At 33.3% G+C, this 25,851-nt stretch overlaps 1 protein-coding gene and 1 pseudogene across 7 annotated transcripts in view; both read left to right on the top strand.

Moving 5' to 3' along the window:
- Lrrc49 (leucine rich repeat containing 49) overlaps positions 1-25,851 on the top strand; it is a 161,982-nt gene that overhangs the window by 96,727 nt on the left and 39,404 nt on the right. For all 7 annotated transcript variants that reach the window (XM_005316744.5, XM_005316743.5, XM_078049357.1 and 4 more), the window contains 3 exons: positions 6,921-7,068; positions 19,339-19,422; positions 23,280-23,443. In XM_005316744.5, the coding sequence (XP_005316801.1) occupies positions 6,921-7,068; positions 19,339-19,422; positions 23,280-23,443 (396 nt within the window). The remainder of the gene's footprint in view (positions 1-6,920; positions 7,069-19,338; positions 19,423-23,279; positions 23,444-25,851) is intronic.
- Positions 2,155-5,800, top strand: LOC144377502 (52 kDa repressor of the inhibitor of the protein kinase pseudogene; annotated as a pseudogene).

Genomic DNA, 25,851 nt, shown 5'->3' with positions numbered 1-25,851 from the left:
ATGGATATATAAAATGTGGTACATATACATAATGGACTATTACTCAGCAATCAAAGAGAATAAAATCATGGCATTTGCAGGTAAATGGATGGAGCTGGAGAATATAATGCTAAGTGAAATTAGCCAATCCCAAAAAACCAAATGCTGAATGATTTCTCTGACTTAAGGGTGCTGATTCATAATATGCTACAAGGGTTAGGGGTTGGGAGGATTAAATGAACTTTAGATAGGGCAAAGGGGAAAAGGGGAGGGAGGTTAAGGAAGGGAGCATAGGGGTAGGAAAGATGTTGGAATGCAATGGTCATCATTACACACAAAATAAGGCCCAACAATTTGCTGTCTCCAATGGACTCTCCTCATAGGCAAAGACATCCACAGACTGAAGGTGAAAAGATGAAAGAAAATATATCATTCTCATGGATCTCATAAGCAGGCAGGGGTTACTATTCTCATTTCAGATAAAATGTACTTGAAGCCAAAGTTAATCAGAAGATACAAAGAAGGTCATTTCATACTTAAGGGAATCATACAACATTTATTGTTATTTGTACTCTTGATAATTGTCATTCTGGATGGAGTGAGAAGAAACCTTGGTGCAGTTTTTTTTAACCACCTCAAAAGTCATTTCTTCAAAATTGATAACAATACCTGATAACCAGATCCATGGTAATAATACATTTTATATATGAAAGACTTAACCAAAACAATTCCAGAGTGCTACTAGCAGAGGTAACACAGAGGTGAAATGTGGTACTTCCAATGCTGTCTTCTGTGAGATCAGACAAGTTTTCAAAGTATGAGAACTCAAATAGGTGCCCCATGGGCTGGTGGCTGCCCTAAGGAGGTCTCAAGGAAGCACTAGATGCCAAACTTCAGCACTGCCCCCAATTGCATGTGTAAGAGCATGCAATCTGACCTGGCTTTCTTCAGCTTCCTAGGGGATCTGGTCAGATGCTAGAAGTGGGTGGAGAATTGTAGGAGAGCTGACTTGGATGATAAGAAAACAACCTGATCAACTAAATAAACATTATCGATTGTGTGCCAAACACTTCAAGACATCTATGATCTGTAGAATTCTACATTTCACAGGGGGCATCAGAAAAGTAAAGAATGATTGTGTTATTTTATTTCTCAAAATTAATTGAAGTAGATACTTGTGAAGTCATTGGGAGAGTCCTTATAGGACTCTCAGCAAAGTGGATACAAAATCAACTTTTGATTAATAATGCAATACCAACGATATTTGATCTTACCAGTCATTTGACAATCCACATAGTAGACACAGAAAAATGAATAAAAGAATTGAGTAAAGATGAAATCAGGACACTGAAATAGAAAAAAAAATTGACAGAACTTATGAACAGGAACCAAACAAACAAACAAACAAAAAAGAACAGCAATGCTCAGAAAGAACCCCAGTGCAGAAGAATAGGGTGATGAGCCAGATGAAGATATTTTACCTTTGAGCTTAAAGAGAAGGAAAACAAAGAATACTCTTAAAGTCTTCATTTGAAGTTTTGATTCTTATGGGGAATACACACACACACACACACACACACACACACACACACACACACACCTCTGAATGGGCATGAGGCTGATGAAATCTCAGAAGGTCTCTTCACTCCTGATAACTTTCAGGCCCTTTTGGAGTGCTAGATAAATTTTGGTGAAGAGGTCCTTAGAAAATGCTTTGAGACCTCAGCAGCTAACAAGTTTTTCTGTTCAAAAACATAGCAGAAACAGATGTTAGAGATCTGTGAGAGCTGCATTCAGGAAGAAACCCTCAGGGAAGGGAAAGACTCACACTTCTCTTCCATTATCACTGAGGATGTGGTGGACATAGCAAGGGAAGAACACCTTCCAGTGTTGGTGAGGTTTGTAGATGAAACTCATAGCCTGAGAAGAATTTGTGGGCTTCCTGTCTTATGAAGCTAATGCAGAAATTTTGGCTGTGAAGTTTCATACTACAATAACTGAGAGTGGGGACTAAATATGGAGTATCGTCATGGCCAGGTTTACTTGTGTCTAGTGGATTCTCTTCCAAAATGAAAGTTGCTGCTTCTAGACTTTTATAAAAAATATCCTCAAGCTATTCACACACTCTGCTCTTCCTGTGCTTTGAACATGTGGTTGACAAAATCAGTGCCTGCAATGGGGGTGCCTATTGCATTAGGAACAATTGAGGAAGTTTGTTCTTTTTTCCATCCATCACCACAATTGCTTTTAGAACTTGACAATGTAATTTCTGTTCTTTTTCAGAACAGTGAAGAAAGGGGTAAAGAACTGAAGGAAGTTTGACGTTTTCAATGGACAGGCAGGCATGATGCTTTCAAAATTTTGGCGGATCTCCTGCAAGCACTTGTTTTAGATTGTATAAATAGTGACACAAATATTAGATGGTATAACTGATCGAGCATTTGTGCTCTGTAGTGCAGTAACAGATTTTGATTACATTGTTACCACTGTTGTTCATTAAAATGTCTTATGTTTTACAAGAGCCTTTAGAAAAAAATCTCTAGGGATAAATTTTTGATGTCTTCTTTGCCACTGTAGCTTGATCACAGTGCTTTATTCATTCAATGAAGTAATGGAAAATATTAAATTTTCTCATGAATTTTGGTTTGAGGAAGCAACAAATTTGGCAACCAAACTTGATATTCAGATTAAACTCCCTCCCTGGAAAATTGCGTAGGGCTCATCAGGGTAACCTGGAATCTCAACTAATCTCTGAAAGTTACTATAAAGAATCCCTAAGTGTTCCAACAATGGAGCACATCATTCAGGAATTTAAAGATACTTTCAGAACAGTTCCTCAAAGCTCTGGTACCCTTAGCCATGGAACAGCTTAAAGTCAGTACATCAGAGGAGCACCATGCTGACATGAACAGAAGTGACTTGCCTAATTGTGACATGCTTTCAGTCAAGCTTCACTGTTGAAGGATCAAATGGAAACACAAGGGAAAGATATAGAGCTTCCATCCACCATTTATGAAACCCTCTATCTGCCTGATATCAAGTTTTTTCCTAAAGTATATGCCTTGCTGAAGGTCCTGTATATTCTCCTGTGACAAAGTTTGAGAATAAACACTATGAAAATGGACGAAAGCGTCTCAAAACATACTTGAGGAACACTTTGACAGACCTAAGGTCAAGTAACTTGACTTTGCTTAACATAAATTTTGATATAAAACATTATCTGGATGTAATGGTAGACACATATATCAAACTATATACAAGTCAGAACTTCCTACAGACAATTCAGAAAATACCCAAAAGACTTTTAAAATGTGTTTTTCCTTACGGAAAAGCCATAAGGTGTATGTAGGTCACTTAATCACTAAGTATTCTCTCACAGGCCTCGCATGAATACATTAGGCATTGGTAATCTGCCAACATACATGGCACCTATTTGAGTTCTCATACTTTGAAAACTTGTCTGATCTCACAGAAGACAGCATTGGAAGTACCACATCTCACCTCTGTGTGACCTCTGCTAGTAGCACTCTGGAATTGTTTTAGTTAAGTCTTTCATATCTAAAATGTATTATTACCATGGATCTGGTTATCAGGTATTATTATCAATTTTGAAGAAATAACTTTTAAGGAGGTTAAAAAAAAAACTACACCAAGATTTCTTCTCACTCCATCCAGAATGACAATTATCAAGAGTATAAATAACAATAAATGTTAATGAGGATAGTGAGAAAAGAGTATATTCCTAAATTGTTGGTGGGTCTGCAAATTGGTGCAACCTCTCCGGAAAGCAGTATGGAACACTAGGAATGGAACCACCATTTGACCCAGTTATCCCATTCCTTGGTATATAGTCAAAGTATTTAAAATCAGTATGCTACAGTCACACAGCCATATCAATGTTCATAGAAGCACACTCCATAATAGCTAGGCAGGCTATGGAGCCAAGGTAGGTGCCCTTCAACAGATAAATGGATAAGAAAAAATGTGGTATATATACAGAATGGAATATTATTCAGCCATAAAGAAGAATGACTTTATGACATTTGCTGATAAATGAATGGATCTGGTAACTGTCATGCTAAGTGAAATAAGCCAATTTCCCCATCCAATGGTTGAATATTTTCACTGATAAGTAGAAGCTAATAGTAAGAGGAAGGGGCCATATTAAAAAAAATTCAGTAGATTAGACAAAGGGAAATGAAGAGAAAGGAGGGGCAATGGGAAGAGGAAAGACAGTTAAATGAATCTGACATAAATATATATACACATGAATATAACACATTGAGTCTCACCATCATGTACACCCACAAGAAATTAATTAATAAAAACTATTGGTAAATTACAGAAAGATCACTAGAGGCAAGGTAACAGGAGTTGTGAGAGGGAAGGGGAAGAAGAGGTATTGGGGACTGAATTAGAATAAGGTGTATTTCATGCTTTTATAATTATGTCAAAATAGATTCTACTGTTATATAAAACTAAAAGAACCAATAATATAAAACAAAGAATCCAATTAAAAATGGGCAAAAGAGCTGAAAACCACATACAGATGGCACATTATACATATGAAATAGCTCAATATCCTTCATTGTAAGGGAATTGCACATTAAAATGAGATACCACTATACACCTATTGGAAGAACATCCAAAAACACTGACAAATACCATATGCTGGTGAAAAATAGGACACTTATAAGAATGCAGGATGGAATAGCCATTTTGGAAGACAGTTTGATAGTTTTGATAGTTTCTTACACAGCTAAAATAAACCATCTTACTATATAATCCAGAAATTGCACTCATAGGTGTTTACTCAATTGAAATTAAAACATGCCCATTTAAAAAGCTGCTGACAAATACTTATAGCAATTTTATTCATTTTCACCAAAAAAAGAAATCAACCAAGATGCTCTTAATAAGTGAATAAGAAACTGTGCTACATTCATACAATGCAATATTTCTCATTGATAAAAACATTAGCAATGAAGCCATGAAAAGACATGGATGAATGCACATTAAATGCATACAACTAAATGAAAAAAGTCAATATGAAAAGACTAAATTCTAGTAGTATTTAATTCCAATTATTTGACATTTCTTAAATTTCAAAATTATAGAGACAGTAAAAAGATCAGGGATTTCCAGGAATTGGAGTGAACAGGAGGAGAATTGAATGGATAAACCATTTGGGGGGGGCATGAAGACTATCCTATATGATACTTTAATGGTGGATATATGACATTATGCATTTGTCAAAACCTGTAGAACATTACAGTGATAAATCATGAACCTCAATGTGTGCAAATTTTTAAAAATTTTATTATTTAGGAGCTTGGAAGATCCTTGAAAGGAATGCAAATTATAGCAAGAAAATCTAACTATAGATTTTTAAATGTATGAAGAAATCTCCCTGAAGGGGTGGGGGACAGAGGCACTGGCTTATATAACATTGGAAGTGAATCTTTGAGACTCAATGTAAAAGGAATTATACTTAATCATTGTATTTAAGTTGATAAAATTATTTTCTATTGTGAATACAGTTTATAAATTCTGATACCTCTATTCAGATATACTGGAATTGAATAATTAAGTAAATAGGTAGCAGATAGTTGAAACCAGATTTCTCCTTGTTGCAGTAGGAATTTTCAGACAAGCAAGGGCAGTAGGCTAAAATGATCCATTCGGTAGTAATTTAGATTTGAAGATATCACTATGAATTGTCATGAATTAGCTTAATATAGATATAGATGGTTATAAAGAGAAATGTTAAGATATTTATATATATATAAATAAATATACCTATGATATATATTATATAATATATATTATGTGTGTGTGTGTGTAATTTTTTTCTTTCTCTCAGCTGAGAGGGCCTAAAAGAAATGATACTAGGTTAGCAAAAAGTATATCTGGAGCCCCTAGATCTTTGTTTCTAATATCTTTTCCAATAAATAGAGCCATAGTTCCTTGGAGAAATGGTAGAGTCTAGGAACAAGGCAGGAAATATTTCAATCTAAAAAACATTGTAGAACTAGAAATTAAGGAAGTACTACTACTAGTAATAATAATCCATATTGCTGGTCAAGGAACATATAGGAGCCAATAGAAAGAATTTCCAAAATGGCCGAAGCTGGAACAATTAGAACAAGAAAATAAGTAAAGTGGTATTGATCAGTAACTCAAAGCATAAAATAAATACACATAAGTCTAAACTAATATAAATAAATGCACCCCCAAGTACAAAAAAGAAAAATTCTAAATTATTCCTAGATACTACAACCTCAAGGAGGGGGAAATACTTAGCTCTTTCCTAAGTGTGGGCTGCACATCATATAGTGACTTCCTTTCAAAGTGTTCAGTATGAAAAAAGGGAAAAGAATACTAACTTTACATTGGGGAAACCTGAAAAAAATGGCCTGAGCCAGATGATCAAGGCAAATTATCAACAGTGGTAAGTCATGTTAGCATAGGTTCCTTAACCCTAGTGTAGTCATGAGAAAGATATCCAACAAATCCTAATAGAAGGCATCCTACAAAATAGCTGACAAATATTCTTAAAATTGTCAAGGCTATTGAAAATATTAAAATTCTGAGAACTGTCACAATCAAGGGGAGCTTAAAGAAACGTGATGACTAAATATAATGTATCCTGGATGGGTTCCTGGGACAGAGAAAGAATACTAAGTAAAAACTAAGGAAATCTGGATTAAATTTGGACTTTAGTTAGTACAACTGTATTAATATTGGCTCATTAATTGTAACAAGTGTACTGTTCTAATACAAGATGTTAATAATAGGGAAAATTGAGTGTGGAGTATATAAGAACTCTTTATACTTTGTTCTCAATTTTTCTATAATTCTAAAGTTGTTCTTTTAAAAGTCTATTACAAAAGCATTATTTGAAGGTCTCAGAATAATCCAGTGGTTTGTCTCTCCTGTAGTTTTGACAGTGTTTCCTGTCTTGCTGACTCTACTTCCCTATCAGACATCACTTTTGATGGCAACCCAATAGCTCAAGAGTCATGGTACAAACACACTGTCCTTCAGAATATGATGCAGCTACGCCAGCTAGATATGAAGAGAATCACGGTGAGAACATTTTCAAAGTGTTTGCCATATTGTTTTCCTAAATGTGGATTAGGAAATTGAGATACCTACCTTTTGCTTGAAATGCTTCTTAATTTTATTAATTATGGAACTGTGCATTATCATAACTGTAGACTTCATAATTATAATTTCAATTTTTACTATCTACTCCCATCTCCAATTTCCTTGAAGATTTTTGTAAATTTATAAATTTTGCCTTCTATTTAAATTAATTATCATGCTTATTTTTCATTCTTGCTTAATATCCAACTAACAATTTATTTTGGAATGCATGGTAAGGACTTCATTAAGTGAATGACATAGTGCAATGATTAAGAACTTGGCTGCAGGAGCCAGACTGTCGGAGTCTAAATACTGGCTTGACTACTTTCAACCATGTGACCTTTGGCAATTTGATTAATATTTCTATATTTCATTTTTCTTCAAATAAAAAAAATCATAATTGCTCTGTGTCATAGAGTTGTTGTGAAGATAAAGTATCAAACTTTGGAGGGATATGAGGCTCCTAGAAAGTTTTGTATGCAGTTATTTATGTTAATGTTGTACCTTCCAAAGTAGCTCTTTTTAAAATAAATTCCCTTTTTCATGTACTTCAATATTTTGATATGGCTGCTGATCTAAGTGAATCATGCAAATGTGGCCCCTTCTTTTTAGGTGCACAGTGCACGTTAGCATATTATCGGCTTTAAGAAGTTCTCTAAGAAAGAGACTTGCCTGACTTTGTTTCATTGCATTCCAAATTTATTTTTTTTCAGAAAATATCTATTAATAACCTTAGTTTGATTATCTGTGTCCTAAGAAAAAATCCCAAGCCACTGTTTTTTTTCTTTTAGCGTGTGTCTGCTAATTTTGATGTAGATTGTGTTGTCACCTAGGTTTACTCAATTGCCAAGTGACTTGTTCTTTGTATACCATCTTTGCAGTATGTGCACTTATTTTTTTTCATTTCCACCTCAGCAATATTATGGACATTGAGGCAGGTTAGCAAATATTGAAGTGTGGATGAAAGACTCAATATCAAGAGCCTCCTAGGGTTCTCCCTCTTTCTCTTTGTTTCAGGATGGACATATGATTCTTTGTCCTCTCAGATTATTTAGATCTGTACTATCAACATTGTTTTGTATTTTAGGCATAATTCTTTACCCTTATCTCCATGTCTTTCTTAATTAAGCATTCTTGATACTTCTAATTGCTCTTCTCCTGAGGCTGAGTTGAGTGGGGAAAGACAGCTGTAGAGCAGATTTACACAAATCAGTTCATAATTATGTGTTTTTCATAGTGAATGTGTTTGGCAGACTTGTCTACTGAGCCAATATAGTCTTTAAAAAATTTTTTTTAATTTATTTGTTCTAATCAGTTACACATGACAACATGACATGTGAATTGTGCTGCTGTGAACATTGATGTGGCTGTGTCCCTATAGTATGCTATTTTAAAGTCCTTTGGGTATAGACCAAGGAGTAGGATAGCTGGGTCAAATAGCGGTTCAATTTCCATTTTTCCAAGGAATCTCCATACTGCTTTCCAGAGTGGTTGTACCCATTTGCAGTGCCAGCAGCAATGTATGAGTGTGCCTCTTCCCTCACATCCTTGTCAACACTTATTGTTGCTTGTAATCTTGATAACTGCCATTCTGACTGGAGTGAAATGAAATCTTAGAGTAGTTTTGACTTGCATTTCTCTAATTGATAGAGATGTTGAAAGTTTTTTAATATATTTGTTGATTGATTGTATATCTTCTTCTGAGAAGTGTCTGTTCAGTTCCTTAGCCCATTTATTGATTGGGTTGTTTATTTTTCTGGGATTAAGTTTTTTGTGTTCTTTGAATATCTTAGAGATTAGTGCTCTATCTGATGTGCATGTGTTAAAAATTGACTTCCATTCTATAGGCTCTCTATTCACCTCACTGTTTCCTTTGCTGAGAAGAAGCTTTTCAGTTTGAATCCATCCCATTTATTGATTCTTGATTTTATTTCTTGCACTTTAGGACTCTTGTTAAGGAAGTCAGGGCCTAATCCGACATGATGAAGATTTGGGCCTACTTTTTCTTCTATTAGGCGCAGGGTCTCTGGTCAAATTCCTAGGTCCTTAATCCACTTTGAGTTGAGTTTTGTGCATGGTGAGAGATAGGGGTTTAATTTCATTTTTGCTGCATATGGATTTCCAGTTTTCCCAGCACCATTTATTGAAGAGTTTATCTTTTCTCCAATGTGTGTTTTGTGAACCTTTGTCTAGTATGAGATAACTGTATTTATATGGGATTGTCTCTGCATCTTCTACTCTGTACCATTGGTCTTCATTTGTGTTTTTGTGTCAATACCTTGCTACTTTCTTTACTGTAGCTCTATAGAAAATATAAGGGCTGGTATTGTGATGCCTCCTGCTTCACTCTTCTTGCTAAGGATTGCTTTGGCTATTCTGAGCTTTTTAATTTATTTATTTATTTTAATTTTTGTTTTGGGGTACCAGGATTAAACGCACAGGCTCTTGACCACTGAGCCACATTCCTAGACTTATTTTGTATTTTATTAGAGATAGGGTCTCACTGAGTTGCTTAGAGCCTTGCTAAATTGCTGAGGCTGGCTTTGAACTCACAATCTTCCTACTTCCACCTCCTGAGCCACTGGGATTACAGGCGTGCGCCACCTCGCCAGGCCTGGCCTTTTATTTTTCCAAGTGAATTTCATGATTGCTTTTTCTATTTATATGAGGTATGACATTGGAATTTAAATTGATATTGCATTGAATGTGTCTAGCACTTTTGGTAGTATCGCTATTTGACAACATTGATTCTGCCTACCCAAGAGCATGGGAGATCTTTCCATTTTCTAAGGTCTTCTTCAATTTCTTTCTTTAGTGTTCTCAAATTATTCCATGAAATATAAAAGGAGGGAACCCTCCCAAACTCATTCTACAAAACTCGTATCACCCTAATGCCAAAGCCAGACAAAAACTCATCAAGGAAAGAAAACTTCAAACCAATATCCCTGATGATCATAGACACAAAAATTCTCAGTAAAATTCTGGCAAATCACATACCAAAACATATTTAAAAGATAGTGTACCATAATCAACTGGGGTTTATCCCAGGGATGCAAGATTGGTTCAACATATGGAAATTAATAAATGTAATTCACCACATCAATTGACTCAAAGATAAGAATCATGTGATTATATCAATAGATACAGAGATACCAATAGCAAAATACAGCACCCTTTCATGTTCAAAACACTAGAAAAACTAGGGATAGTAGAAGCATACTTCAACATTGTAAAAAGCTATCTATTTGTAAACCGAAGGCCAATATTATTCTAAATATAGAAAAATTGGAAGCATTTTCTCTAAAAACTGGAACAAGACAGGGAGGCCCTCTTTCACCACTTCTATTTAACATAGTCCTTGAAATTCTAGTCAGAGCAATTAGACAAAAGAAATTAAAGGGATTCAAATAGGAAAAGAAGAATTCAAACTATCACTATTTGCCCATGACATGATTCTATACTTAGAGGATACAAAAATTTCCACCAGAAAACTTCTAGATTTAATAAATGAATTCAGCAAAGTAATAAGATATAAAATCAATATCCATAAGTCAAATGCACTTCTTCTACTTCACTGATGAATCCTTTGAAAAAGAAATTAGGAAAATCACCCCATTCATAATAGCTTAAAAAAAAAAACTTGGGAATCAATTTAACAAAAGAGGTGAAAGACCTCTATAAGAAAAACGACAGAACACTAAATAAAGAAATTGAAGAAGACCAATATAATCTTTAGGACAGTAACCATTCTTCCTCTTTCTTTTCCTGATACATATAGATACTCTATAATTTTTTTCCTTTTCCTTTTCTTTCTTGCCTAATTCTGAGAATGTAATTGAATTTACTAATGTTTAATAAAGCCTTATTAATTAAGTAAAATTTACTTTATTTTCTTAAATAAAGTAGAATCATACTAGTTCTTTTACATTCTATAAGATGTATTTGCCTGGTAAGGAAATGGGAGAAGGTCATGAGAATAGAATTGGGGGCATCTGTACTGATAATTAAAGAGCAGTAATATTTATAGAGCATATAAATATAAACATAAAGCATATCTGTTCCTTCATGGTTTAATTTTAACAATTAAAATTTGGAAACACTCTCAAAGTTACAGAAAAAAAGTGCAGAACAAAGAATGTTTTTTCTTGAACTCTGAGAGCAAAATGCTGACTTGATTCTCCAACAGCTGTATAAGCAAAGACATCTCTTATAAAACCTCACTACAACTAATGAAAATGAGAAATAAACATTGAAATATTACTAGCATCTAACTCTTGCACCACATTCAACTCTCACCAATTAAGTTAATAATGTTTTCCGTAGCAAAATGCTCCAGTGCTATAGATGTCTTTTGTTATCATGCCTCTGTGTGTGTGTGTGCACATGTATGTGCATATAATTTGTTGTTTTCCTGGAATAGCTCCTTGCTTTTTCTTAAACTTTCAAAACTTTGATAGTTATGAAGATTACAGGTTAGTTATTTGGTAGAAATGATTCTCAATTCAGATTTTCTACTGTTTTCTCATGATAAATTTTTTACTTATAGATTTGGCTTAAATGTCATAAAAGTGAATTTATGTTTGCATTGCATCCTATCAAGAGATTTGTTATTCATATTTATTCCTTTACTGATGATGTTTACTTTGATGATGTATTCCAGGTTTTTTCCTTGTGAAGTTATTTTTAATAACTTTGTAATCCCGTTCCTCAAAGAAATTTTAACTTATGCATATCAGTGTGAACTGATGATATTTAGTTTCACCTTTTTAGTTGAGTGTGGAAACAGTGGCCCTTTTAAAGGATTCCTGATAGCAGGTGTTTGGAGCTGGCTACATGTTTTTGTAAATAATGTTTATTGGAACAAATTCCTATTCATTTGATGGTGTCCATTTATCTGTTGTCTATGTCTGCTTTGATGTTGCTGTGGTAATATTGAGTAGTTGCTAGAGACTATATGCCTACAAGCCCCAGATATTTAACATCTGGCTAAAAAAAATTCTGATATTCATTCTATAACATTTTTTTTCTTAAGAAAAAAATCTTGATTCAATTTTGGTATAAATTTACTGTATAAACATTTTAGTTGAGGTGAATTACACAAATATGTAATGATCCTAACTGTATGAACTCATTCAGGCATTGTGGAATATTTTTAATTTTCAAATTAAACAGTGAGATTTGATATCTGTCAGATAGAACAAAGTACTAGCTCAAGATGGTTTAACATTTTAACATTAGGTCACTCTTTTCTATCACATCATACCCTTACAAAGCTGAGTTTTCAGTGGTCATTATGACAAAAACTATGCCCAAACCAGTGTGGAAACAGTGAATAAGGGTGGCAATGTCCAATCTGATACTTAAATCTGATGTTTGAGAAGTTATGAAATGTCCTACAGATTACAAGCATTACATTGGTAAATAATTGTGATTATTTAAGAATGGTTTTAATATTTTTTCTTTTGATTCACATATATTATTTTTTCCAAATGGCTACTAAGTTGCTTAGTTAGTTGTTTGGATCTCTCTACTTAGTAAGTGGAGCTGCTAATATTCATTTGGCCTAAAAGCACTGTGAAAATATTCCTGATGAAACTTTTAGGCCCCATGAACTGAGAGGTTCTGTAATAGGGTTTAGTAGACACTAAAAATGACAATATCAGATTCACAGTTTGTGCCTTAGAATTAATTACAGTCCTCCAAAGAAGCCATTGAGCTATAATTTGCCACTCCTTGATCTATTACAGAGACAGGCTTATAGCCAGATGATGATGCAAAATGACAATCCAAGTTGGATAAGACAGCTAGATCATATTTGTGCATGTTTGTACATATTCATATATATGATATATCCATAGATATGTATATATATGCACATACTTACATATGCTTACATATACACTTATATGCTTATATACACATTCTTACATATGTACATGCATAGACACCCTAAATGATATTGAAGAGCAAAGCAACTCCTAAGTCTGCCCAAGAAACAGGAAAATTACCAAAGGAGAATATATCTGTGGAGAACAAAGGTATGCAAAATGCAAAGGGGTGCTGAGAGAATATAGCAACTGATGGAAGTTGAATATGGCTAAGAATTGAGTGTACATGCGGAGAATAGTGGGAGATATACCCACTACAGGCAAGGGATAGGGCATTTTATAACATTATATAGTTTACACTTTTTATCTTAATCATAATAGGAAGAAACCCTTGAAGAGTTTGAGGTAGGTAAAATAGTTTTAAAAATACTGTCCAGCTGGGTAGCAGCCTGAAGGATGAATTTAGGAGGATGGGATGGGTGACGAGAAGCAAGAGATTAGTCAGGGTAAGAGATTCTAGGCATCTGATCCAGCGGAATAATAAGAAATAAGATGATGCTATCTATTAAGGCTTCAAATTCTATCTTCCTTTAGTTATTTCTTCTAGGAAGAAGGGGGCTTTGTCTACTAATAATAGTATAAAGGTTAATAAGATAAAAGTAAAGCCTAGGAGAGCTGAATAAATAAAGTTGAATCCAGGCCCATCTAGACCAGGAGTTAACAAACTTCATCTATAAAAGATGTAATGGTTAATTTGAATTGTCAACTTGATTGAATTAAAAGACTTCTGGGTGTGTCAATGAGGATGTGTCTAGGAATAATTGGCATGTGGGATACCAACTGAAGTGGAGACCCTTCCTAAGCATGAGCAGCACCATCCCATAGGATGATGGCTTGGATTGAATAAAAGTAGGAAGAAGCAGCAGATGCAAGCTCAGTTCTTATTGAATGAGTTCTTGATTGTTGCTTTGATGGTCTGAGAATATCAGACTCCTGCTTCTTCATTCTTTCAAAGTGGACTCTGCTAGTGATTCTCCAAGGAGTTTCCAAAAGCCTAGGGCTTGGACTAGGGTAGCACCATTGATCCCTCTTGTTCTGGGGCTTTAACCTCTTGCACTGCTGCAGCTACTGGTTCTTCCAGCTCTCTAGCCTACAGACAGCCATTGTGGACTATCCAGCTTCTGGTCACATAAGCCAGCCTAATAAGTCCCCTTTTTATAATTATACTTCTTGTTGACTCTGTTCCTCTAGAGAACCCTGACTAATACAAAGGATTTGAAGGTAAGTATTTCAGGCTTTGTGAGCTAATACAGTCTCTGTTGAAAGTACTTAACTTTCCCATTGCACTGTAAAAGGAAACATGAACAATACGTAATTTAATGAGCATGACTTTATTCAAATAAAGTGTTATTTACAGAAACAATTAGCAGGATGGATTTGACCTGTGGACTAGAATTTTTCAATCCTTGATCTAGAGCACTGAATAAATTGCTAGACCATTAGAGAGGTAAACTTTGGTAATAATAGAGTAGCCAAGGATTAAGGTGAACTAATCTGTTTTTTAATCACGAAAGAAAAAAATAAACTCTCCAAATTATGACAATCAATATTATAAAAAATATAAACTTAATTATTAAAAGTTGGTTTTAAGTACTTAAGGAATTGATCACTAGGAGGCAGCATTAGTTCACTAAAAGCAATCCATGCAAAACAATTAGTTTCCTATTTTGAACTTTTAAAACTTTTAAAATTGATATAGTATCTAGACATATTTATGAGTACATTATAAGGCATACATACAATGTGATGATCAAATCAGGGTAATTATTAATAGACCCTTTCAGAGAAGTGTTGCTGATTATGTTTTGATATTTAAGCTAAGTATTTGGAAAAGTCTTTTTTGACATCATTTTGAATAAGTTGTATGACAACATGGTTAAGTTGACAATTTTTCAAGTTTATCTACAAAACTTGAAGGAATGGATTGGTGCCAGCCTTTAGAAAATCTGTACTGACATGCGATGAGGGGTTTTCCTCTTGCCTGTTTTATTCAACATTTTTGTTAAGGTCAATATAAGAAAGTTTTAATGTTACTCTGTTAAAGTGTGTAAGTGACAGAAACTGAAGACGTTAGAGATCCTCTTATATTCTTTGACCAAATCAGAATCCAAAAGTAACCCAATAGTCTAGGATAGGGCTTGGCAAATTATAGCCTACAGGCCAGATTTGTTCTGCATCCTGCTTTTGTTTAACTGTTAAGTAGTTTTTATAGTTTTAAAACATTATTTTTGTTTTTTTTAAGGGAGAACAGAGAACAATATAAGATAGAAATCTTAGATAGCCCAGAAAACCTAAAATATTTACCATCAGACCCTTTACAGAAAAAGTTTACTGACCCCTCATCTAGAAAAATAAACAGAATTTAATAATTTTTTTAAAAAAGATAAATTGAAAATATTGAGCTTTACCTCATACTAACAATCTGACAGAACAATTTTCAGCACAAATGCAGGGTTGTGGAGACTGAGATTTAGCAGTTGTGTGAAAATAATGCATTAGAATTGATAAGCTCAACCTGAGTTAATTACAAGATGTGATTGTTAAAAGCTAATGTTGCTTAAAATAATATTCATTTATAGAAATAAAGAAATTAGGAAATGAAGACAGTCATTCCATTTTTTTCTTCAATAGTCAGATTACACCTGAACTATTTGTTTTAGAGGGGGGAGAGAGAGAGAGAGAGAGAGAAAGGGAGATTGATTCAGACAGTCTGAGGAGTAGAACAAGGGTCATTATACAGAAAATTTTGAGAAGTCAAATTTTCTTCCTTTAATTTTTTAAGGCAGCATTTTGGGAATGCAGGCACAATTCTCACAGTTCTGAAAGAGAAACAATGTCAAAGTTTTTACCTCAAATGCACATTTAATTGACTTAATATGAACATGTTTACAGTTTACTCACCCCCGCCCCTGCCAAGAAAAATGGAATAACTCATTTCAGACAAAAGTAAGTTTCTTCTTTTGGTAGACATTACTAACACTCACTGATGATTTGGTTCTCTTCCTTTTTTTTTTTTTTTTGTATTGGGGATTGAACTCGGGCACTCAACTACTGAACCACATCCCCGGCCCTATTTTGTATTTTATTTAGAGATAGGGTCTTACTTAGCACCTAAGTTCCTTAACACCTCGCTTTTGCTGAGGCTGGCTTTGAACTTGTGATTCTCCTGTCTCAGCCACCCGAGCTGCTGGGATTACAGGCATGCGCCACCGAGCTCTCCTTATCTTTTTGACATGTGGAAATGTGGTATTTCTACACCCTTTTGAAGTTATGTGTTGCTGTGTAACTTGCTTTGGCTAATGAAACATGAGCAGAAGTACTATATCTCATTTTCAGGCAGAAGCATTTAAAAGCCTGTGCAAGATTCTCTGTGCTTTCTTCCTGTGGTCATTATGGAAATAAATATACGTTGGGTTGAAGATATCATCAAAATAATAGTACCCAGGAACATTTAGCCACTACATTGAAGACATTTGCAGTAGTGTTTGCATGTTCAAAAATAAACATTTCTTATTATAATCCAATGTCAGTTTTAAAGTTGTTACAGCAGCATAACCTATTGTGTTTGGGCTTTTCAACACCTGCTAGTATTTAACAGCTAATTTCTGGCCCAGTAGAAGTCAGGTGATGTGGCTCCTAATCCTTGCTTTAACACTACCTATGACCCTGGAAAAATCAGTTTTCTCTGCTAAAAGAAAAATAAAGCTATCTCTTCTAGACAAAAACACTGTGATTTTTAAATCTATTTCAATGTTTTATATATTCGAGGAAAACAACAGCAGTTATTCTAGAGTGTGTGGTTAAAAATGCATTGCCTCTTTATTTTAAAAATTCCACATAGTAAAGGACTACTATTTATTTTGGAGCAAAACTTCTCGTATACATTGTTTGAGAGCTGCAATAATCTGCTAGCAAAGTATAATCTAGGTTATCAAACACCTATTAAATCATTGCTCTGCTTAATTAACTTGAAATTATTTCTATATTGGGTCTTCATAGTCAAACTAAAATAAGGAAAAAAGTAGGTTTTTTTTTTTTTGGTCCCAATCTTTTCCCTTTCTTTTGCTACATAAAGAGTATGGCTTTTGTCCCAGATACTGGAGTGGACTATTATCATAAAGGAGCCAGAATTTTACAGGTTTTTTCCTTCTTACCAACAGATTTATAGCTTATCTTCATAATTAGAGGTTTATTTTTGTTTCTAATTTTAGTTATTCTATAATTATTTGAGCTGAAATGCAGCCATCAAATGTAAAAATTCCTTAAAACACTCAATATTTAAATTGATTGGTAAAAATCCAGTTTTCCAAGGTTTAGATTTCCTTTTAAAGCCCTACTGCCTTTAATAGAAGCTGAAATTCTTTTTGAAAATCTGATGAAATCATCTCTTAAGTATGTGTAGTACGTGATCCATACAGTTTCCAGTACTGCTTGAAATTGGCTCTTTGAATAACCAATCTGTTTCTAGTTCACATTTTATAGATGAGTCAACACTGAACATCAGTATTTTTTTATCTTTTAAGAAGTTTGTTCTGAAATAGGTTATACTCTATAGGTACCAAATTAGTATTTATTTAATAAAAGAATTTAATATAATCATTAAACCAGCTATTTTGTGATGCTAGGAATCAGAGTTCTGCATTTTTTATTTAGTTTATTTCTCCTCATTACCTCTATTTAGTTTTTTAAGTTAATAAGAATTATCTCCCATTTTGAGAAAAAACACTTGAAATTTGTCAAAAATCACATTAAATTTCCATTCCCTTTAAAACAACTAAATCAGTGGGCTAGAATGTGGCTCAAGAGGTAGCATGCTCCCTGGCATGCACGGGGCGCTGGGTTTGATCCTCAACACACATAAAAATAAAATAAAGATACTGTGTCCACCTAAAATAACTAAAAAATAAATATTTAACAAAATAAAATAACTAAATCATATGGTAGATTTCTAATGAATTCTAATCTCACTTTTTTCATCTCTAAAATTAATTTTTAAAAATTTAAATATAAATTTATTATAAAAATACACTACAATCATCATTTCTATCAAGACATGGCTTCTGGTTCTTATCCAGATGTTGTCACTAGCTGTGTTACCTCTAAGTTACCTCTAAGTTACTAACTTCTTAGAGCATAGTATCCTCATTTCTAAAATTAGAATCTCTTAGTGGATTCTTTTCTAGTTTTCTTTTTTTAACTCTGTGATAATTAATGTTTGTGCATATTTTAAGTGTATTTCTTTATCTATCTTAAGTCTTTGTTTTCAGGAACAAATATAGTGGCCCACCTTGTAGAATATATTTTCATGTCTTCTTTGACCTTCCTTAATATATATTGGTGAGGACAAGCTAGATTTTGCTTTAGCACCAACTTCTCTAACCTCATTGGGCTAAATCAACAAGTTTATTTCAGGCTCTTAATAGTCTGCCATGGTATGTAGTCTGGGATCTGTGCTTTTTGTTTTTGTCTTTGGAGGGCTCAGTTTTCAAAGTACCCACTATCTAGAGCTTTGCTTTATTTACTAGAGTAGAGGTTAGAGAGAAAACAGCCTCATTATACTGCCTTTGAAAACTTCCACCTAGAAGTAAATATATGTCACTTTTGTTTATATAACATTGGCCAAAGCAAGTCATATGGCCATAGTTTCCTATTTCTGAGTATATTTTCAAGGTTATCTTGAAGGAAGAAATTGTTTCCTCAAATTGGGACATCTTTTTCACTACCTATAAATCTTATGGTAATGAAAAGTAAAAAGTTAAGTGGCTGTAACTTATTAAAATTTGACATTCTTCAGGGGGAAAAGGTAAATCTGTATAACTAGGTTACAACTTTACAAAATGTACTCATTGTAAAAAAATAAAAGCTATACATAGAAATTGTGAGAGTATTGAAGTTATGACTGGTTTTTTTAAAAAATTTTGTGAACTGAACAGTAATATACTTCAGTCTTTATTTTTCCAACTTTATTGAGGTATGACTGACAAAATTACAAAGAAAAGGTCTCCCCCCTTTCTTTACTTTTTTTTTGTTTATATTAATTACCTAGGTTCATCTCGACTGCAGAGTTTGAAGTAGAGTTAACAATGTTGTGTTTTAGTATAAATAAATAAATAATTTTTTAAGAAGAATTTTTTTTAAGACTTAGGAGGAAAGAAGAAAAGAAAGAAAGACATACTGACTTTTTCTTTGAGGGCATATTTCCTGTTAGCAAGTAATATACTCCTTAAGAAGAAAACTCAAGACTTTCAAGACCAAAGATATTTAGCATTAAAAAATGGTTACATACATCATAATATTTTTGGCAAAACTTTTTTTTTTTTAGGAAGAAGAAAGGCGTATGGCATCTGTAGTAGCCAAGAAGGAGGAAGAGAAGAAGCGGGAAAGTCATAAACAATCTTTGCTTAAGGTATTTTTTCCGCTGCCTGAATCCATGAGTGTGTACACTGAAGCTAGCTAGCTAATCTATTGGAATATTGGTTTCTAAACTTTAAATTTTGCATTACTAAACACTCCTATAACTTGTATAAGTTACTATCTATAAATAAACTTGTACTTAGGAAATATAATATAATAAATATTATAAAACAAATGCAAAAGCTGGAACTTGAGAGATGAAAATAAATATAATAGAATTTGTAGTATTTGTTTTTATATCAGTGCATTACCTTGTGTATCCATCCCATGGCATGTGCAATTCACCTTGAATGGCACTGTAATAGTCTGTCATCTTCACTGATAAATGTTACTGGTACACACACACAACACACACACACACACACACACATTTATTTATTTATTTATTTGTTTGTTTGTTTGTTTATTTATTTGTAATTGGGACTTAATCCAGAAGCACTTTACCACTGAGACACATCCCAGCCCTTTTTATTTTTTGAGACAGGGTCTCTCTAAGTTGCTTGGGACCTCACTAAGTTGCTAAAGCTGGCCTTGAACTTGCAATCTTCCTGCCTCAGCTTCCTAAATCTCTGAGATTACAGCCATGTACTGCCATGACTGGCTTACTGTATATATACATAATTTTTTTTCTTTAATAAGTTGTACTCCATGTATGTATACCTTTATTTTGTTTGTTTATTTTTATGTGGTGCTGAAGATTGAACCCAGTGCCTAATGAGTTTTGGTACATGTTTCTGCCTTTTTACTGATTCAGCCAATGAAACTTATTCTTTCATATATTGGCATATTCCCAAGAGTTTGCCCCAAATACCCTAGTTTATAGGAAATAAAGCCATAGACAGTATTTTTAAAAATCTATAAGAGCGAGATTTCTCATTGCCATATTCATTTAGAAAAAGTAGTGTTCCCTGTCATGCAATTGCTTCTGCCAGATACATAAGTGAAAAAGTACATAGATGAATTAATGAAGAAAATACATGCATACATAAAATACAGAACACTCTTGTATGAGCTCTAGAGTATGGAAAGGAAGAATGAACAAAGAAATTTTATTGATTATTTAACTATAAGGCTTCCAGTTTTAGTAGAGCTTCCTGTTTCAGAAATCATACTTGACTTCACCTCTCAACTGAAAAAAAATGTTGTTATGTACCCAATTCAGCTGCATCTTACCACCAGCATGTGGGAAAATGTGCCATTAAATTTTTAGCAAACATTTAAAAGAATATTTGGAAGGTTTTAATGAAAACTTTGGAAAATAGTTGATGTTTCTCTTAAAAGTCACTAAGTAGAACTCTTTAATTATGAAGATTAATTAGCTCTTTTAATAATAGGAGAAGCATGAGGAATCAGTAGACCTGGGTTCTAGCCCTCATTCAGAATTGGAGTCATGATAAAACAGATATTTAGCCTTTTCTAAGGATTATTTTCATGTAATACTATATATTGATCATTAAGAAAATGGGATAGGTTGAGTAGGAAAAGATTATATAGACCTACATCTTCTGCCTTGTTTCTTTTCTTTCTATTATTATATCCTTGGAAATGAAGATAAATGGTATTTATGGCATATACCAGTGTGGTCTTACCTGGACTGTAAATAGACTCAAATGGAAGAAGTTGAATTTGGCACCTTCTAAAATATTTATCACTTTAACATAGACTTAGCAATTGATAACAATCTAGCAATTACCAAAATCTAGCAATTACAAACATAATTATAGCTAATATGCCAAATGCTTCAGTGATCTTTGAAAATAAACTATGCATTGGTTGCCACCTTTTGCCTCGGAGAATCTATAGCATTATCTAGCTTGCTTTTTTTTTTTTTTTTTTCTTGCTCCGTATATATCTAGAGCCCTCTTGTGGCCTCCTGGCCAGACAGTGAACCCTGCCTGACCTCAGGATATACTCCTGTCCTACATTCCTTTTTTCTGGCCCCAATAAAATTATCCATTCTCTTAGTCTACCTGGTATTGATTTGATTTTAATAGCCCAAGTAAAGGAAGCTTAACTTTTATGGGTATAAGAAAATGTTTGCATTTTCAGAGACTATCTTGTTACAAATTTGTTAACATATCCAATAGTGTAAAGTTATTTCAGTGCCTTTTCTCTAAGCTCTGTTATCTAAACCTCAGTAAGTATATTATTCTCTGCCAACCCCTGTCATACAGAAAGCCAAATGCATTGGTCCAGTGACCTTGGTACTGAGTAAAAATAACAGCATTGCTTAGATTAAGAATTGAGTTGGCACAGTCATCAGTAAATAACTAAAATAGTATTCCTTTAGGTAAGATGCCTTTTTATTACAGATTAGGAAGATATTGTTTTTCCAGTAGAATAGCAGAATCCTACTTGCTTTACATAAGGAGGACATTTAAAAAATATCAAGATATTTCAAAATTGTATACATAATAAGTGTTATCCATTAACTATACAAATTTGAAATATCAAATAATAGAAAAAAGAACCCATGCCTAAAACATTTTTAAATAGAGAAACAGAAATTTTAAATGTTTAATTAATTATAAAGATTAGTTAGCTCTTTTAATAGTAGGAGAAGCATGAGGAATCAGTAGACCTAGGTTCTAGCCCTCAATTTTTAATTTTTAATTAAGCCAGCCACATCACTTTTCATTCCTACAAAATGACACACACACACACACACACACACACACACACATGCTAGAATCTTAAAGAAATATAAAGAGGCACAACTAAAAATAATTATTCTATATGTATATAGGCACTGAGGAAATGGGCAGAGATTCTTTCTAACAGGTGAAGAAGAACAATCAGTATCACATTCAGCTGACTTTTCATTGGACAGTTATATTCTTAGGAAAGAGGAAAGAGAAAATATCTATTTTTGGCATTCTGATCTAATTGATAAACCATTTTAAAATGATAACATTTGGTAGTAAAAAAATAACTAGAATAAGAATTCTTTATTCCAGTTAATACAGACAATATAAATAGAATTAAAACATTATAATCTATCATAATTTCCTTCAGTAACTTAGAACTGCTTTTCTCAACAGGGTTTCTATGAGAAAATTGATCTCTAATGTCTCAAGGCAGTAGTTCTCAAAATGGGGTCTGTGAACTAGAAACTTAGCATGAAGTGGAAGCGTGTTAGACACACAGACTCACAGGTCCTGGTCCAGAGACACTAAATCAGAATGGGGTGAGATTCAGCAATCTGATTGTAAAGCCCTTTAGGTGATTTGAGGCACTCTAAAGTTTAAGGACCACTACTGTAAAGCATCCATTGCATATAATGAATTAATTTCTTTCCTTGTCTTCTAGAATGGTACTAGATGTCTAGAAGAATTTCAGCCTAGCAAATTTCTTTTTCATTTTCAGACACAACAGTTTATACTGTGAAACTTGGAACACTGATCAACCCCCTCCCCCCCACACACACAAAGATTATTCCATCATATTTGTCCTAATTATTGGGTAGGAAAACTTTAATGCTTATTAGTCTTTCTTGCTATGTTTAAAGACAGAGGCATATACATTTTTGTCAAATCAAAATTTCAGATAGTAAATTTTCACTGTCCAGTGGTTATATGTTTATTTTTAATAAAATTCAGTTCCTACATACTAATTATATTTTATATGTAATTTTTTCTTGAGGATGATAGACTATTATTAATATATTTGAAAATATAAGATAAATATAGGTGTCTTGAACTTTGTTTTAGAATGTGTATTGGGTAACTATGTTTAAGGAATAGTTTGATGTCAAAAGTGTTGTAAGAAGGTGCAACAATATGCTCCTTGGATTCTCTTCTTAAAAAATTATATTATTTAATTCTTGTCACAATTAACTTTTTTTAATAGGAGAAGAAAAGGTTAACAATTAACAACGTAGCTCGAAAGTGGGACTTGCAACAACGAGTGGCCAATAACGCTACAAACCCAGATAGAAAAGATTCTGATTCTCCTCCTCAGGACCCTTGTCAAAGTGATGGAAGCACCATTTCTGCATTTCCAGAAGAAACAGGGTATGAAATGGTATCTCTCAAGATACTAGTGTCGTTAGAGAATTGAATTTGGAGTGGAGATGGGGAAACTTTTCATGTGTAATTATTTTGAAAGAGTAGTTTTCATAAGAAAACTTACTGAAAGGGGACGTTTAAATTTGTACAATGGAAAAGTTAAAAATATAAGTCTGACTCTAACATTTTCCTGATTTACCAGAATAAATAATAACTAAATAAATAAAATAAAAACCCTTTGGTTGTTTCCCATAGGAAAAATTTCTAGATTATTTAGGACATCCTATAAGGCACTCTGCCCACCTGTGTCATCCCTCACCATTAGCCCACCTTCTGGGGCTGCAGCCTTGCTGACTTTCTCTTGGTCCATTTACTTCCTACCTTAGAACCTCTCTTATAGGAACAGTATTCTGCTGTCCAGATACTACTTCCTTGCCCCATTTCACTGATCCTGCCCTGACTCCAATAGAGATCTTGTTTGATCCTTATATTCTCCAAATACCTTCTCTAACTTTAGAGACTAGATCAGTTATTTCTTCCTTAGAACTTACTATAGCCACAATTAAATAACTAGTTGGTAATTAGTTAGTTCATATCAGTGATGTCAATACAAACTTCATAAAAAAAGGAAATCTTGATTTTCTTGTTGTATCCCTAGCAGAAAGCACAAAATCTTACTCCTTAACAAGTATTAGTAAGCAAATCAGCATAAAATCTGAGTATTTACTCCAGCTGTGGCCTGTATGTTCTGTTTCTTCTAGTGGCTCCACACTTCTTTCTTGTATCATAGAATGAGCAGTTCTAACTACATTGTCTGGACTCTACATATTTAATTTAATCTCAAGAAAGCATATTAGAATCAAGTAAATGAGGGGGACATAAAGTGTGTGTGTGTGTGTGTGTGTGTATGTGTGCACGCGGGAATATTTTTATGGTGTATATATAACTTAAATATATATACATAATTTAACAGTAAAACTAAAAATAAAAGAATACATTTAAGTTTTAATTTAGTGAAGTACATTTGTTTTATTACCTTAACCAAATGTTGAAACACATTTCAAACTAAATATAGTATGGCTTTCATTTCAGAGTTTTAGTGAGACTTCTTAACGCCATTCACATACAAAGAATGTACCAAAGGAAATAATTTTGGAGGCATTAAAATAATGTTTTTCAAATTTTCTGGAGTGAGAGTCTACCATATTTTTAGACAAAATTTCTAAATTTTAATTATAGGATTATCATATTAATCATTGTATTTCCTCCAGCTCAGTAGGGAAACCACACGTAAGAGCTGTGTCAGCTAAAAAAATAAGGCTGAAATTAAAAAAGAAATTCTGATTGATGATTTATGTAATATACCACTCTAAATAGCCCTCAAGCTATTTTTAACACCGTTTCAATATCAAAATATAATTTTACTGAATTAGAACTGTAACATTTTATAATGTTAAATGTTGTAGCATCAGATTTTAGATTTATAAAATAATACACATCAGTACTATTTCTGATTTTTTAAATGTTTTTTCTACTTAAGGTTTTCCAATTCTGCATTTATTCAAGTAATATTGCCATGTGTTATCCTAAAATTTTAATAAGATTTTTGAAAGTTCTTTAATACACTGAATTTATTTTTATAGTATTGGTAGTTAAATAATCTGATTTATTTTAATTAGCTAGTCAATTTTCTAGTAGTCTTTCTTAATTTAATGTTTTTAATGATAATACCGTCTTTATGTTAAATACATATATGAATATATTTGTGTACTGCCTATTTCATTCTATTAATGTATTTATCTGTTTTGATGACAATATCAGATTCTTTTTATAGTAGTTTTGCAGTAAATTTTAATAACTAATAGGGGAAGTTCTTTAATTTTTAATTCTCACACACCTGCTCTTCCATACAAACTTTAACAATCATTTAATCTAAATATAAATATTGAGAATCTTATTTTAAATATATTGATTTATTAATTTCAGAATAATTAACCTTGTTACAATGATAGCATACTTTAAGAAATATGGAATGTCTCTCCATTTTTTCATGGTCTAGTTGATATTCAGAGGAAGTTAAGTGATAAAATATTGAAATGTTAAAGGAAAATTCTGAAGAACTAAATCAGGTTAGAGATGCTGAAATCATAGCAACTACAGTCTGAATTGTTGAGTGAGTTTGATCTGGAAGCACATAGTAACCTGGGATAACAGTAGAGAAGACAATGTCTGATAAAGAGCAAGGAGGTAAGGGACTGAGGATGAGAAATAAAAAGCCTCAGTGGGGATGACAAAAGATAAAAATGATGGGTCTGGGGCCACAAGAAGGCAGACTAGAAGAAAGCTGTATTTATTATTGTTCCATGACCCAGGATTCAAGCAGCAGGAATACTGCTTCTCTGCCAGGTGGGTGA

Source organism: Ictidomys tridecemlineatus, chromosome 5 (genome assembly GCF_052094955.1).
Source record: "Ictidomys tridecemlineatus isolate mIctTri1 chromosome 5, mIctTri1.hap1, whole genome shotgun sequence".
Lineage (NCBI taxonomy): Eukaryota > Metazoa > Chordata > Mammalia > Rodentia > Sciuridae > Ictidomys > Ictidomys tridecemlineatus.
This window is presented reverse-complemented; position numbering and strand designations above follow the sequence as displayed.